The following is a 13,532-nucleotide window of genomic DNA, read 5'->3' as shown; positions in this document are numbered from 1 at the left end:
AAATTAATTGAGAAACTACTTTAAAAATATTCATGTGACTATTTAAGTGCACTGCTAAAATTAAAAATTGTGAAAACTAGGTGATCATATTAAAATAATTTAAAATAAACTGAGATAATTCACAAAAATAAAAACGGTTACAATAAAAACTGTGAACACTGACAGTTGTATCTACTTACAGACAACGAAAATGAGGCTACGAAACAATAACGCGTGTATAAAAACATACTTGCCTGATGAAAACATGCTTTCACAGACTGCTTTATTTATTCACAGAAATGAAAATTTTGTGCATGCATGCATTTTTATATTACAAATACATTTCCCCATAAAGTCAAGCTGGGTCACGTCAGATTAAATTTATGTAGAATATTATAAATGCAAAAGGATCTTATTGTAATTAAATTGTAAATAAATGCAGTATCTTATTGTGGAGTCTAAAAATGCTTCGAGTTAAAAAATTATGAAAATGTCCAGGTCATCTTTCACCATAAAATAAAGTATAATTCCTTCAGGAAAAAAAGCCTATTTTTAGGAAAATTAACTTGTGAAATGTATGCATATTTTCCTCATCAATTTTCATTACTCTAATGAGGTCAGAGATAATTCCCAAAAAACTTACCATTATTCTCAATATAGTGATTCCCATTACTTTAACATAATTTTTACGGCGTAATGAAGTACAACCCACAGATCTGCTCCAACATCTCTCAACTCCTGAATTTAAGATTCCTCACTTACTGGTGAATATCTGTTGGCTGAGTGAAAACAATCAGACACAGATTCTTCTTCTGTCCAGTGAAAAGTACCATTTAAACGACAAAAGGCCTAATGGACACTTTGAAAAGAAGAAACATTTCAGCTTTAAAGGGGACTGATTATTACCCTTTTCAAAGTCTTGATTGTGTTTTTAGGCTCTACTAGAATAGGTTTTCATGCTTGGTTTTTCAAAACTCATCTTATTTTTCACATATTTTACATTGTTGCAGCCCCTCTCTTCCCAGTCTGTCAGTAACGCTCTGTTTAGTTCCTGTCTCTATGAAGCCCCTCCTTCTGAAAAGCGCAACATGCTCTGATTGGTCGGCTGGACCAGTGTGTTGTGACTGGCCAACTGTTTCAAGCGTACACATGGTTTGTCTTAAAGCCTATTCAAATCACCACATAGACATATAAACAACACTAAAAGCTTGATTTTCACCACAGGGGGATTTAAATGAGGAATATTGTGACGTGTTTGTTCCCGGAAGAAAACTCAATAGTACAATGGAGGCGTAATAGAGAAAATCTTCTTTGGAGTGACGCTGTAATTTACAGAGCGTTTTTATGCTCAAACAGTAACATTACACACTACAGAAAATAATAATAATAATAATAATAGGACCCCTTTAATTAATTATATCCTGAACAGAGCCACTTTATGAACCTGAATTAATCATACAGCTTAAAGGAACGTTCCGAATTCAATAATTCAATCAAAAAAAATAAACGTGAAACGCAAAATTGTTTGTAAAAAAAATTAGTGATAAAAACATTTTCTGCAACCACGTTTATTTTTGAACCTGAATAAAAACATGACATTTTTTATTTTTTTTTACAAACTTTATTGACACCAAATATTTATTAGCTACATAAGCTAATAAACACCAGGAAGCCATGAAGTGCACTGAAAAGACACTGGTAGCCAAATTACGTTATCGTTATTTGCGTCACATTCTCGCTTTATCCAAAGAGAGCAACAGGTGCTTGTCAGGTTCTTGTGACACTGAATATCACTGTCTTGCGTTCTTCTCCAAGTTGTGTAATTACTAAACGCTGTGCCATCTTAATCTCTTTCACTAATATTCACAGAAACCGTGTCAGTGCAGGTGTGACCGTAACCTAGTGTAGTCGTAGTGCAACTCCAGCACTCTCCTGCCCTTGAACATCACAGTGGTGGTGCTGGGAACTGGAGGGGGAGGGTGCAGGAAGGATGGGAATCCGCTAGAAATCTAGGTGCTTGTTGCCCGTGGCAGTGGTACCACATCCTGCTGCCAGTTCTGTTTTACTCACTCGACTCACCGTCTCTGACAGGTCTGGAGGCAAGTGCAGTCTCTGAAAGAGAAAGAGAGAGAGAGAGAGAGAGAGAGGGAGAGAGAGGGAGGATGTAAGAGGAAGGCTGAAAGAATAATGTGGAGGGCAAAAGATAAAGCTACAAACGAAATTACTATAATAAAAACTGAATTACTATATTCAAGCAGCTGAAAAGGTTCTTACGCTCAACAAAGCTGCATTTATTTGATTAAAAATAAATAAGAGTAATAATATTTTGAAATATTTTACAATTGAAAACAACTGAATTTTGAGCATCATTACTCCAGTCTTCAGAGTCACATGATCCTTCAGAAATCATTCTAATATGATGATTTAGTGCTCAAGAAACATGCATTATTATTATCAATGCTGAAAACTGTTGTACTGCTTCATTTTTTTTTGTGGAAACTGTGAGACATTTTATCACTTTTGATTAATTTAATGTGTCCTTGCTGAATTTAAGTATAATTTATTTAAAAAAATAAATAAATCTTACTGACCCCAAACCTTTGAACGGTAATGTATATACATACACGTGATACATGTAATGCGTTCTAACCTGGTGTGACAAGGTGCTGACAAGTTTACAAAGTCAAATAATTTCTGTCCTCACTGAGAGTATGAAATCCTACATAACGAGGTTTGTGGTTTATGCTGCCTTCATGTACTAATCGAAAATGTTCCAAATTCCCACTTCTGCAGTCGTGCTTACGAGCTCGTCGAGTTCAAGTGCTTTGTCGGAAAGAAAAGGAATCACGGAAGACACCAGGTTTATTCTTGCCAATTTATTGGGGAAATCCTATTAAAGCCAAAATGATATTCATCATCCCATTCATTGACAACCATATAAACATCCATCACGCTATCTAGATTGTCAGCTTGCGACTTGAGAGGGCGTTCATGTCCAATATCATGATGTGTCCAATATCATACCAAAACTCAATTTGCTTGCAATCACATCATTCTCAATAGGGCGCAGCTGATTGGATCCTGCTGTATCAGTAGCCAATGAGCTCGCTGTTCGACCTCCAAATACTGGTTAGCATTTGCTGTAGCGGTGCAGCGCGCTTTCAGAAACCCTCCACCTTCCCCAGCTCCACCTGTATAGACCTGCTACGGGTAATTCATGTTCTATTGTACAGCAGCAGCATGTCTTACTTGCTCACAGCAGCGTGTCGTTTATGTATTAGGAGTAGCAAGTCCCATACTTGCTGTGCAGCAGCAACAATTACCAACAACACCAGAAGAGCAGATCTATTCCACCAATACCAAATATATCAACATTGTCATAATAATTACCATGCCAAACACTCCGAGAGCTGTCGTAACAGAACTCATGTTGTGGTCGTAGCTGGTTAGGACAAAAACAAAAAGCAAAAGAAAGGCCAAGGTAGACTTGAGTCACAATTGATTTAAATAAAATTTGACCTTGTTGCTAAGAAACAAAGCAATTCTCTTTTTTTTTACTTTTAAAACTGTAAAAAAGCATGGGTATATTGCTGAATACAACAAACTAAACCTTTACAATCTGAGATCAGTTTAAATGAAGAAGTCCTCACAAACACCTTTAGCCAGTGATGCCCGTTTCTGCTTCTTACCTCCACAGCGAAGATCTGCAGACTTAAGACAGGCGAGAAAACATCCTAGCCCATGTTTGCAGACAGACGAAACAGAGTGTGTGAACACAAATCGGGTTAGACGCTTGGCCATGCACCTTAAATGGTCCGAGAAGTGTAACTGTTAGCGTGCTGCTAAAAACCCTTCAGGGAGGCTCAAGCTTTTTGGCGGTTTGTGCGTAGAGTTACGGCTTAGAGGAGAGTCATTAGAATCAAGCGTTTTATTACGGTAACTTGGCCCCACATGGGCAGTAATCTCTAACAAGGCAATGAGCTACGCCAAAAGCTTGTGCTAAAGAGGCTAATGAGGGAGCTCAGCACAAGGCACACACACACAAATAGTGTCAAGAGACAAGTGCACGATTAAATGCAGTTCTGTACGGCCAGTAATTCGCCACAAGCCAAACATACCTGAAACTGCAGCCTTGATTCAGGTGACCTTTTTTTCCTCAGGTTGATGTTTATCTCCCGCCAAACAATGGTCTTCTAAATCTCCTATTGTTTGTTGAACGGCAGGTAAATCATGTTCCTAAAAAGGTAGGCCGGTGGAAGCTCAGGACAATCTGTAATTTCCCTGAGCCTTTTCCACACGCCTTTAAGAGCTTCAGATCCTTTCCAACTGAAACCCTCAAGGCTACGATGCATCCCAATCAGGAGACACCCAGGATCAAAATGTTAAGCTTATCAGAAGGAATTCTGAAGAACATGAGAAGGGATCTACAGATTGGAAAATGCTGGAACTTAAAGGGATAGTTCACCACAAGATGTAAATTCTGTACTCACCCTCATGTCGTTTCAAAACCTTTCCAAATGCTTAACGGATGTGGTCAGTATGTTGCTGTATCTGAAAGAGCTACAAATTCTTCAAAAATGTCATTTTGTGTTCCACATGAGGGTGAGTACATAATGACAATTTCAATTTGTAACTATTTCTTTAAAAAAAGGAGTTGGCAGGCAAAAAAAATGGCCCATGATATGCAGGGGGAGAACTGTTAGCTTTTTACAGTAAAAAAATAAAAAAATAATAATAATAATAATAATATAATATGATATATATATGATGATATATATATATATACTTTTTTTATATATAAATATTACATAATACTATATATGAATTAAATGAAATAATATATATATTTTTTAATTTATTTATTTATTCATTTTATTTATTATTAAAAAACTGACTAAATAGTATTTACTCTATTGCCTCAAAGAAAAAAAGGGTTGCAACACTACTTTGCTAAGCATACAAGCTCCTAAAGATTTGCATTCAACAGTCCCTTGTCTTGAAGTCACTGAAGTGTAATTAAAGAAAGAAAAAAAAATTACCTATTAAATGACATTTTAAATAAATATAATATTGTAAAAGTTGTTAAATATTTTCATGGCCTCCAAGAAAAAAAACTGGGTCACAACCACTACTTTGCTAAGCATACAAGCTCCTAAAGATTAGCATTAAACAGTCCATCGACTTGAAGACACTGAAGTGTAATACAAAAATACCACTTTGACTTGGCTCTTCAAAGCCCATTATTGCATACAATATTCAACATCATCATCATCCCTTCATATACTACTCTCAGCCTCCCAGCAGTCTAGACCAATCAATACTAGAGAGTGTGACTAAGAGTACTTGAACATGACACACACTTGAACACACTATGTCCAACTGTCTGTGGAAATGCAGGAACTGTGCACCCATAATGCATTTGGTATAGTTTAAATCTAAGGGTGCTCTGTTATGAATGCTGCCAACAAGCAATACATGTTTTTATTGTTTTGTATCTTCAGGTTTAGTGTTAAAAATTACTGTGTGAATAACAAGCGAAGTGTAAACACATCCTTAGGTAGTAAACATCTAGACTTAAAATAATACTGACTTTTTAAGCAGATTTCCTGAATATTGCAGCTGTCCGCCACAGATCGAACAAACACATGACCACACCTGAGACTCACATCATTGGTTGAGTCAACGCTGCAGTTTCAGCATTTCAAACAAACAAAACCAGAATGGTTTAGTTATAATTGCACATTAAGCTGAGATAGGAGAATTTTTTAACCAAGAAAATTACACACTTAAAACAAAGAAAAGACAACCAACTGAGCCAATAGAAACCTCTAGGATCATTAAAGGGATGAGTGAATTATTAAGAGGCAATCATTGTCATGAAGTGCTTTATGCAAACAGCAAGAACAATTTCTGCCAAAAACTCACTTGAACAAAATCAGTTTAAAACACTTGAAGTGATTTACAAGAGGCTCTCGAGAGGAACATTAAGAGTGGCTTTCCTTAAGAGGGTTACAAATAACACTCCACGCCGAACAAAACCTCACACTGATAATAGCTTCAAAGCCCTCCAGCTACTTCTTGTTGGTCGCACTGGCACTTGTGAAGAATCACCACAAATCTCACAGGAGATTGTGTTTTAAGACACTTAACGTAATGTGCTTTGGGATCAGAGGAGTTCGGACTGAAGTAACAGACTTAGGGGGAGAATTCAGGAAATTTAGGAAATTTGAAAAGCACGTAGCCCAACTTACCTGAATTCACACTAACTTACCCCAACTCAAAAAGTCTGGGATAGTGTCAAAAAAAAGTTTTCTTCAATTTACCCAAGAATAGATCACAATGTGTAATGCATTTGCAACACATTTTCATACACACAGTAGTCAACATTTGAAGTGGATCAAAACCTTTGATCAAAGATATACATTAATTTTGAGTAATACCCGTTCTTGTCTTAGGACAACTTTGATTAACTTTTTTGATCCACTTCAAATGTATATATGTATATATTATACACACATACATGTTTGGTTTACATTACATATAAATATATTTTTTCTTTCTATATATATTTATATGCAATGCAAACCAAATATATGTTTTATAATAATAACAATAATAATAATTATTATTATTATTAAATAAATTGTATTATAATTCATAAAAAAAAAAAACTGGCGAATGAATGCCAAAACTGTTAACCTTACTGAACATCATGAAAATAATTTGATTCTGGTATTAAATAGAACCAGTTGGGAATAATAACCAACTCTTGATTCCCAACACTAACAATAAGCTTGTGTCTTCATGTTTCACCAAGCTTTGCGTTTCGTAAGCAAAATGTTAAATGATGCATAGAAGCACAAACTGTAGTTTAAACATGTTAAATATCCCATGCAATAACACTGTACATGTCCAGAAGCCTTTTTGTTTGACAGACAAGACTAAATTTTCCAGAGCAATGCTTCTTATTTTTAAATGCTGATGAAATTCTTTAGAGGCACATACATGTTTCAGGGCAACAGGAGAGGTTACTGAAGAAGACCAGCTTAGTGCAACTGGAGCCATTATTATTCCACACAGATCACAATGACCCGTATAATATGATTCTTCGAAGACCACCACCCCACTTTCTTCCGTTTCCTTTATCTCCTGAAACTCTAGCATTATGTACTTTTACCCATCTTCAATGCATTAAGAATATCACAAATCACAACAGTGGGAAAAGCCATTATGTGATTCTTGAAGCAACACAGTACTCAATGCAAAAAGTCCACTTTTAGGAAAGCTAAGGATTACCAATGGCTTCTTTTACCATTTAACGGGATCCTCTTTATGCATTTACAATCACTCACACTCACACAGACGAGTGTATTTTAATCTGTGTAAATATATATTAAATTACATTTATTACATTAAATGTATGTGTACATATCCATACACACTACTTGGCAAACTTCCATTTGTGTTTTCTGCATGGTGGGTTTTTTTAATTAACCATGTTTAAACAAGCACCAAGAGTTAGTGCTCTTAAACAGCTCTATTTCACAATGTGCAATTTGGGGGGCCTACGTAATATCAGAACCATCGGACATGAAATAATGTGAAGTAATAACTTCTGGCGTCAGCACTATAATTATCACAATTTTCTTTTTCATTTGCACGTTATTCAAAATCCAATCCAAGCCAAGTGACAAGCACCCGAGGACAAAGTAACCGAGATGATAAAAAAGCCCAACTGTGTACCCCAATCAGTATCGTTCTCATTGCACCTCGCCCTCTGGTCAGCTGTGTCCACTGTGCTCCGAGTCTTTAGGCCAGTGACTGCAGAGGTCAGGAGTCCAGGGGGAGTTTTCACTCCTCTCTGCTCGTTCGGATTTGGAGAGGTGCCATAAGAATGGACCCTGGGTGCTGTCGGATGGGTGTTGGATGTACGCTGGGGGCTTCAGACCCTTGCGGACTGGCTGGCCGGAATGTGAATGCAGAGGCGGACGCCCCCAAGGTACTTTGGGGTGTAAAAGGCACAGAGGACAAACACGTGTAAGTGCTGCTTTCATATCCGATTGGCTGAGCTGAGAAATGAAGGCAGTATATGATATGACAGTGTATCACGAGGAACACCACCTCTGCTTCTGCTAGCTTCTCAAAATGCTTGTTAACCCTTTTGTGGAGAGTTACACAAACATTTTAAATATAAGTGGACGTTATCTGCGTGTTGTAACTGCCAAGCCACTGTCCTACATGAATCCGTGTGTATCATTCTACAGATCATATAGCCAAAAAAAAAAAAGACAGAGTACACAGCGGACAGAGTACACAGCTACATTACTTGAGTAAAAGTACAGATACCCCTTGCTAAATTTTACTCAAGTACAAGTAAAAGTACTACAGTCAGATGTCTACTTAAGGTAAAAGTACTAAAGTACTTGTTTTTAAAAGTACTTGAGTATCAAGAGTACAAGAGTACATTTTCTAAATATTGCATTACTACTGCCACAGTGCTTACATTGGTAAACACAGCAAACACTTGAAGCGAAAACTATCATTAACTTGTTCAGAAAATTGAAATAGTCTGGCGAGGTGGGGCCACAGGTTTTCCCAGGATGGTAGGGGAAGACTCATGAATATTCATTAGGGAAGTCATCCCTGATTGGTCTGATGACCTACCCCTAACCCCACCCCTAAACCTACCCGTCACTGGGGGTCTTATGACCTCCCTAACCCCACCCCTAAACCTACCCGTCACTGGGGTTAAGACCAATCAGGGATGACTTCCCTAATGAATATTCATGAGTCTTCCCCTACCATCCTGGAAAAAAAAAATATCGCTCCCGGGATGGACCTGCTGCGTCTTCATCCATTGTTTTGTCCATGGTTTAGTCTCTTATCTAATTCTGACCATGGAGTTGACTTTGGCGGAAAGCTGAAGGTAATTGCTGATAGGCTGTCCCAATCAGTGGCGCCTGCACAATCCAATCACATTTGAGAGGGAAACAACAAATTGAGGGTTTCCGAGATGTTTCTTTTTTACTCTTTTTTTTTTTTTTTTAAGAAGTAACGGGTACTCACAGTTATGGATAGAAATGTAGCGGAGTAAAGAGTACAATATTTGCCTCTCAAATGTACTTGAGTAAAGTCATGAGTACTCCCCAAAAATGATACTCGAGTAAAGTACAGATCCCTCAAAATTGTACTTAAGTACTGTACTCAAGTAAATGTACTCCGTTACTGTCCGGCTCTGATTTTAAGGTGTCCTTGTTATACATTTAAGTACCGAGTAATATTAATTAACTACATGTACTTACTATAGGGTTAGAGTTAGGATTGGTTTAAGGTTAGTTGCATGTAGTTATGCATAATTTATAGTAGTTAATATAGAAACTACATGTGACGTGATACAAGGACACTGTAAAATAAAGTGTTACTAAAAAGTGACTATTATACATGATGATTGTGTAACTGAGCATTTTTCAGGGTTCATTTAAATGTAAATGACTAACAAAATAGGAAAACAGTGACCGGACAGTTTGCAGTTATTGAATATAAATATCTCACTGAAACTAAACATACACTACCGTTTATAAGTTTGGGATCAGTATGATTTTTTAAAAATATTTTTTTTAAGTCTCTTTTGCTCTCAAAAGTGGCATTTATTTGATAAAAAACCCCAGTAAAACAGCAATATTGTGATATTTTTGTGGAAACCAAAGGATTATTTGATGAATATAAAAGGGACAACATATATTTGAAACAGAAACATTTTGTAACATTATAAATGCTTCAATAAAAGTGATTAAAAGTATTCATTTCTTTTAAAGAAATCTCAAACTTTTGAACAGCAGTGTACTTTTACAGCAAAGTATGGTTTGAAAACTAAATTCAAACAACCACAGGTTAAAGTAACTAAATGAATTTTAATACAGCATATAACAATTGTTAATTTTTGGATTATCAAATTGTTCAAATTGGCAAGTGGGACGTCACCTTAAAGATGGAATACATTACTCAACTTTTAACAAATGAAAAGAATGCAAAAATGGGTCAAGCTTATTCAATGGCATTGAATACAATGTTGAGATTCAGATTTGTACAAAATTGTATCATACTATATAATACATGATACATAAAATTTGACAACTCTGACTATGCAAAATATGCAGATTGGAGCCGACAGCCACAGGAAAAAGCTAAAATCATGTTAGAAAAGGGGCTAAAATCTTTGTTCAAGTCAGGTAATATAATCCAGCCATTAATTGTTCATCCCATCACCTTATTGTTGTTTCCTCTGCAATTTTACACTGAAAAGAGCGACATTTCTGAAAGGACCTGTTGACCATTTTGACCTTTCATGCTCATTAAAGACTGGAGGGTGCTTGGAACTGCCAGTGATAAACTCCCCAAAAGGAACCACAAACAAATATACAATGTGAAGCCCTTCCAGTCCGTTCTCCACACGCTCAACAAAACACAGTCCCCGTTCCCCTCCTTCCCACCTCCCCCCAAACCATGAGTGGGGTTCAAACACAGTTTAAACACATTACGTGCAGGAGTGGCGAGGTCGGCCACGGGTTACTGTGCCGTTCCCTCAACGGGCCTGACCAGTCGCTTGAGTGGAGTCCTCTGGATCACACTCCAGAGTACGTGTGTGTTGCGTGCTAGCGTTACCCCCCACCGCCAATGTCTAGCAGAACACAAAAAAAGAAACTCCTGTCTGATGCGCCTAAAAATGGAGGTGTGGGACTCAATCCTTCAGCCCAATAAGAGCAGCCCACAAGCTTAAGGGAAGTGTGCGTGAGAGTGTGTGCATTTGTGTGTGTGACAGCGAGCTAAAGGCTTCTGCTGTTAGCCATCGCTGCTCTTTATGCGTGTGCAGCACCGTGAGGAAGGAGCTAATGAGCCAGCAGGTATTTTCAGCTATCAAGAAGACATGGGAGGAGAAACGCTAGTGAGAGAAGGAAAAAGAGAAGGTGGGGTGAGAGAGGAAAGGATTCTTTTAGGATAATGGCAGATAAAGATGGGGTTTTGTATGGACGACTTGGCTTTCACAAGACTGGAAAGGCTGAAGATCAAAACGAGACAAAAGGAGAACTGGGTGTGTGAGAGGACGAGAGAGGAACTTGGAGACAGAGAGAGAGAGAGAGAGAGAGAGAGAGAGAGAGAGAGAGAGAGAGAGAGAGAGAGAGAGAGAGAGAGAGAGAGAGAGAGAGAGAGAGAGAGAGAGAGAGAGAGAGAGAGAGAGAGAGAGAGAGAGAGAAAGAGAGAAAGCGGGCGAAAGAGAGTCTAAGTGTGTGTTTAAGTGCTTCACAGAGTGTTAATGAATTGGGGGTGTAATCCATCACAGGTTGTAACTCTTCACAAGAAAGAGTCCCTTTAACCAAAGGACAGCACTTGTGGGGACAAAGACAGGCATAGTGTGGACTTCATACTGCAGCGCTGAAAAGGTGTTGCCGTTAGTAACCCCATCCCATTGAACCACAATCTACTCTTTAACAGTCACAAGTCTGACCTTAACCAACAACACCAAGCTGACTAGAATGACAACTTTAGGCCTTTATATCCAGTATACTCCACAGCTCAAAAGTTTGGGATCGGTACGATTTTTTTATGTTTTTGAAACATTTTGTAACATAATAAATGTTTTTACCGTCACTTTTGATCAATTTAATGCATCCTTGCTGAATAAAAGTATTGATTTCTTCCCCCCCACAAAAAAATTAATTTGTACTGATCCCAAACTTTTGAACAGTAGTTTATAATATTACAAAAGCTTTCTATTTCCGATAAATGCTGTTCTTTGAACTTTTTATTAATCAAAGAATCCTGAAAAAAAGGAACATAATGGTTTTCAACATTTTCAGCATATTAGACTGATTTCTGAAGGATCATGTGACACTGAAGACTGTAATGATGCTGAAAATTCAGCTTTACCATCACAGGAATAAATTACATTTGAAAATATATTCAAATAGAAAACAGTTCTTTTAAATTGTAATAATATTTCACATTGTTACTGTTTTTACTGTATTTTTGATCAAATAAATGCAGCCTTGGTGAGCATAAGAGACTACTTTTAAAAACATTTAAAAAAAATCTTGCTGATCCCAAACTTTTGAATGGTGTACACACACATACACACACACACGTCTATATGCATCAATCAATCTATCTAGGCATAAAGTTGTCGTTCTAGTTTTTATGTGTGTGTGGCTCATGTGAGGTACACAGATATGTAATTGTGTGCTGCGAGTGATTTGAAGGTCACTGAAGGACATACTGTAGAGGGGAGAGACAACAACACTCCAGTGACTTCTCTCCTGTCACAACAGGTTTAGTCCAGCACACATTATATCAGAGAACACCAGCTCTGTTACACTACATACACACCATTCACATCTGCTGAAAGAAAAAGTCTACACTAAAAGAATGAAGAAAATGTCAAACTCAGAAAACGTGAAGTATGCTGAAAAACTTTGCACAGGACAGAAAGTGAAAAACTACTTCTGGTGCTTCATGATGCTAGGTGTTTAAAAAAAATTAAAAAAAAAATAATAATAATAATAATAATAATAATATTATATATATATATATATTTATTTTTTATTTATTTTTTTTTTCAGTAAAAATGTTACTTGTATGGGCATTTTATTCATTTGACAAAAATATCATATGTGTGAATGTATTATTATGTAAATGTTTTTAGAAGGGAAAAGGGAGACTGTCCATGCAATTCTGTTTGGATATGCTAGAAAAAAAACATTTCAATTCACAGCGAAGCTTGTGTGCAGTTCTGTTACAATAAACGCAATCAAGATTACAACAACTTAAGAGGATAGGTAACCAACTGCCCACTTTTTCAGACGGAAAACTTTCTGTAATTAAAAAAACAGTAGGGAAAGAAAGAGAAGCAAAAGAGAGAGAGAGCCGGCGCGGGAGCTTGGCTACAGTTTGTGCTGTGCAATTGAATTTCACACAATATGAGGCAGCAAATGACATGTAAATCATGAACAGCGTCCGGCTTGCTTTTCCACGACAGAGTTAAATACCGGAGGTGTTAGAAAAATCATACGGCCGCTCCAGAGGGCCAGGCAAGAAAACCGCAGGGGTGCAGAGGGCTCCGAGACACTGAAAGGTCTTCCTCGAGCTCCACTGAACAGCCAATCTGGCGCACACACACACAAACGATTGCTTCAGACTCTGGGCCACCACAATGAGGACGAGGCCTGTAATTGTGTTTGTCCACCTGGGTATAAAATAAGCATTCTGGCGATGTGATGCTGGCTTGCTGTGCTGCTGAGTCCTGCGCGGAGGGGAGCAGCCATGAGTGGATACACTTCATTACCCCCTAGATTCTCCCTCCAATTACCCCTAAATAAATACACACAGCCTACTGGCAACAACAATGACATATAGCCCCAAAAGGAGAATGAAAGGAGAACCGTATCCAACGCAATTCACATGCATATATGAGTGTTGTTGGATAATGACCGTGGACAAAGAGAGAAACGCACACATTGAAATAATTTCAGACCGGGAGGATCTACATATTTAAGAGTTAA

At 37.5% G+C, this 13,532-nt stretch overlaps 1 protein-coding gene across 1 annotated transcript in view; it reads right to left on the bottom strand.

Annotated features, from left to right (window-relative positions):
• Positions 1–1,592: 1,592 nt before the first annotated feature.
• elp4 (elongator acetyltransferase complex subunit 4) overlaps positions 1,593–13,532 on the bottom strand; it is a 65,236-nt gene continuing 53,296 nt past the window's right edge. The window contains exon 10 of the mRNA XM_084110312.1: positions 1,593–2,091. Within this exon, the coding sequence (XP_083966438.1) occupies positions 1,981–2,091 (111 nt within the window). The 3' untranslated portion in view covers positions 1,593–1,980. The remainder of the gene's footprint in view (positions 2,092–13,532) is intronic.

This window comes from Abramis brama, assembly GCF_963993115.1.
Source record: "Abramis brama genome assembly, chromosome: 3".
In the NCBI taxonomy this organism is placed as follows: domain Eukaryota; kingdom Metazoa; phylum Chordata; class Actinopteri; order Cypriniformes; family Leuciscidae; genus Abramis; species Abramis brama.
This window is presented reverse-complemented; position numbering and strand designations above follow the sequence as displayed.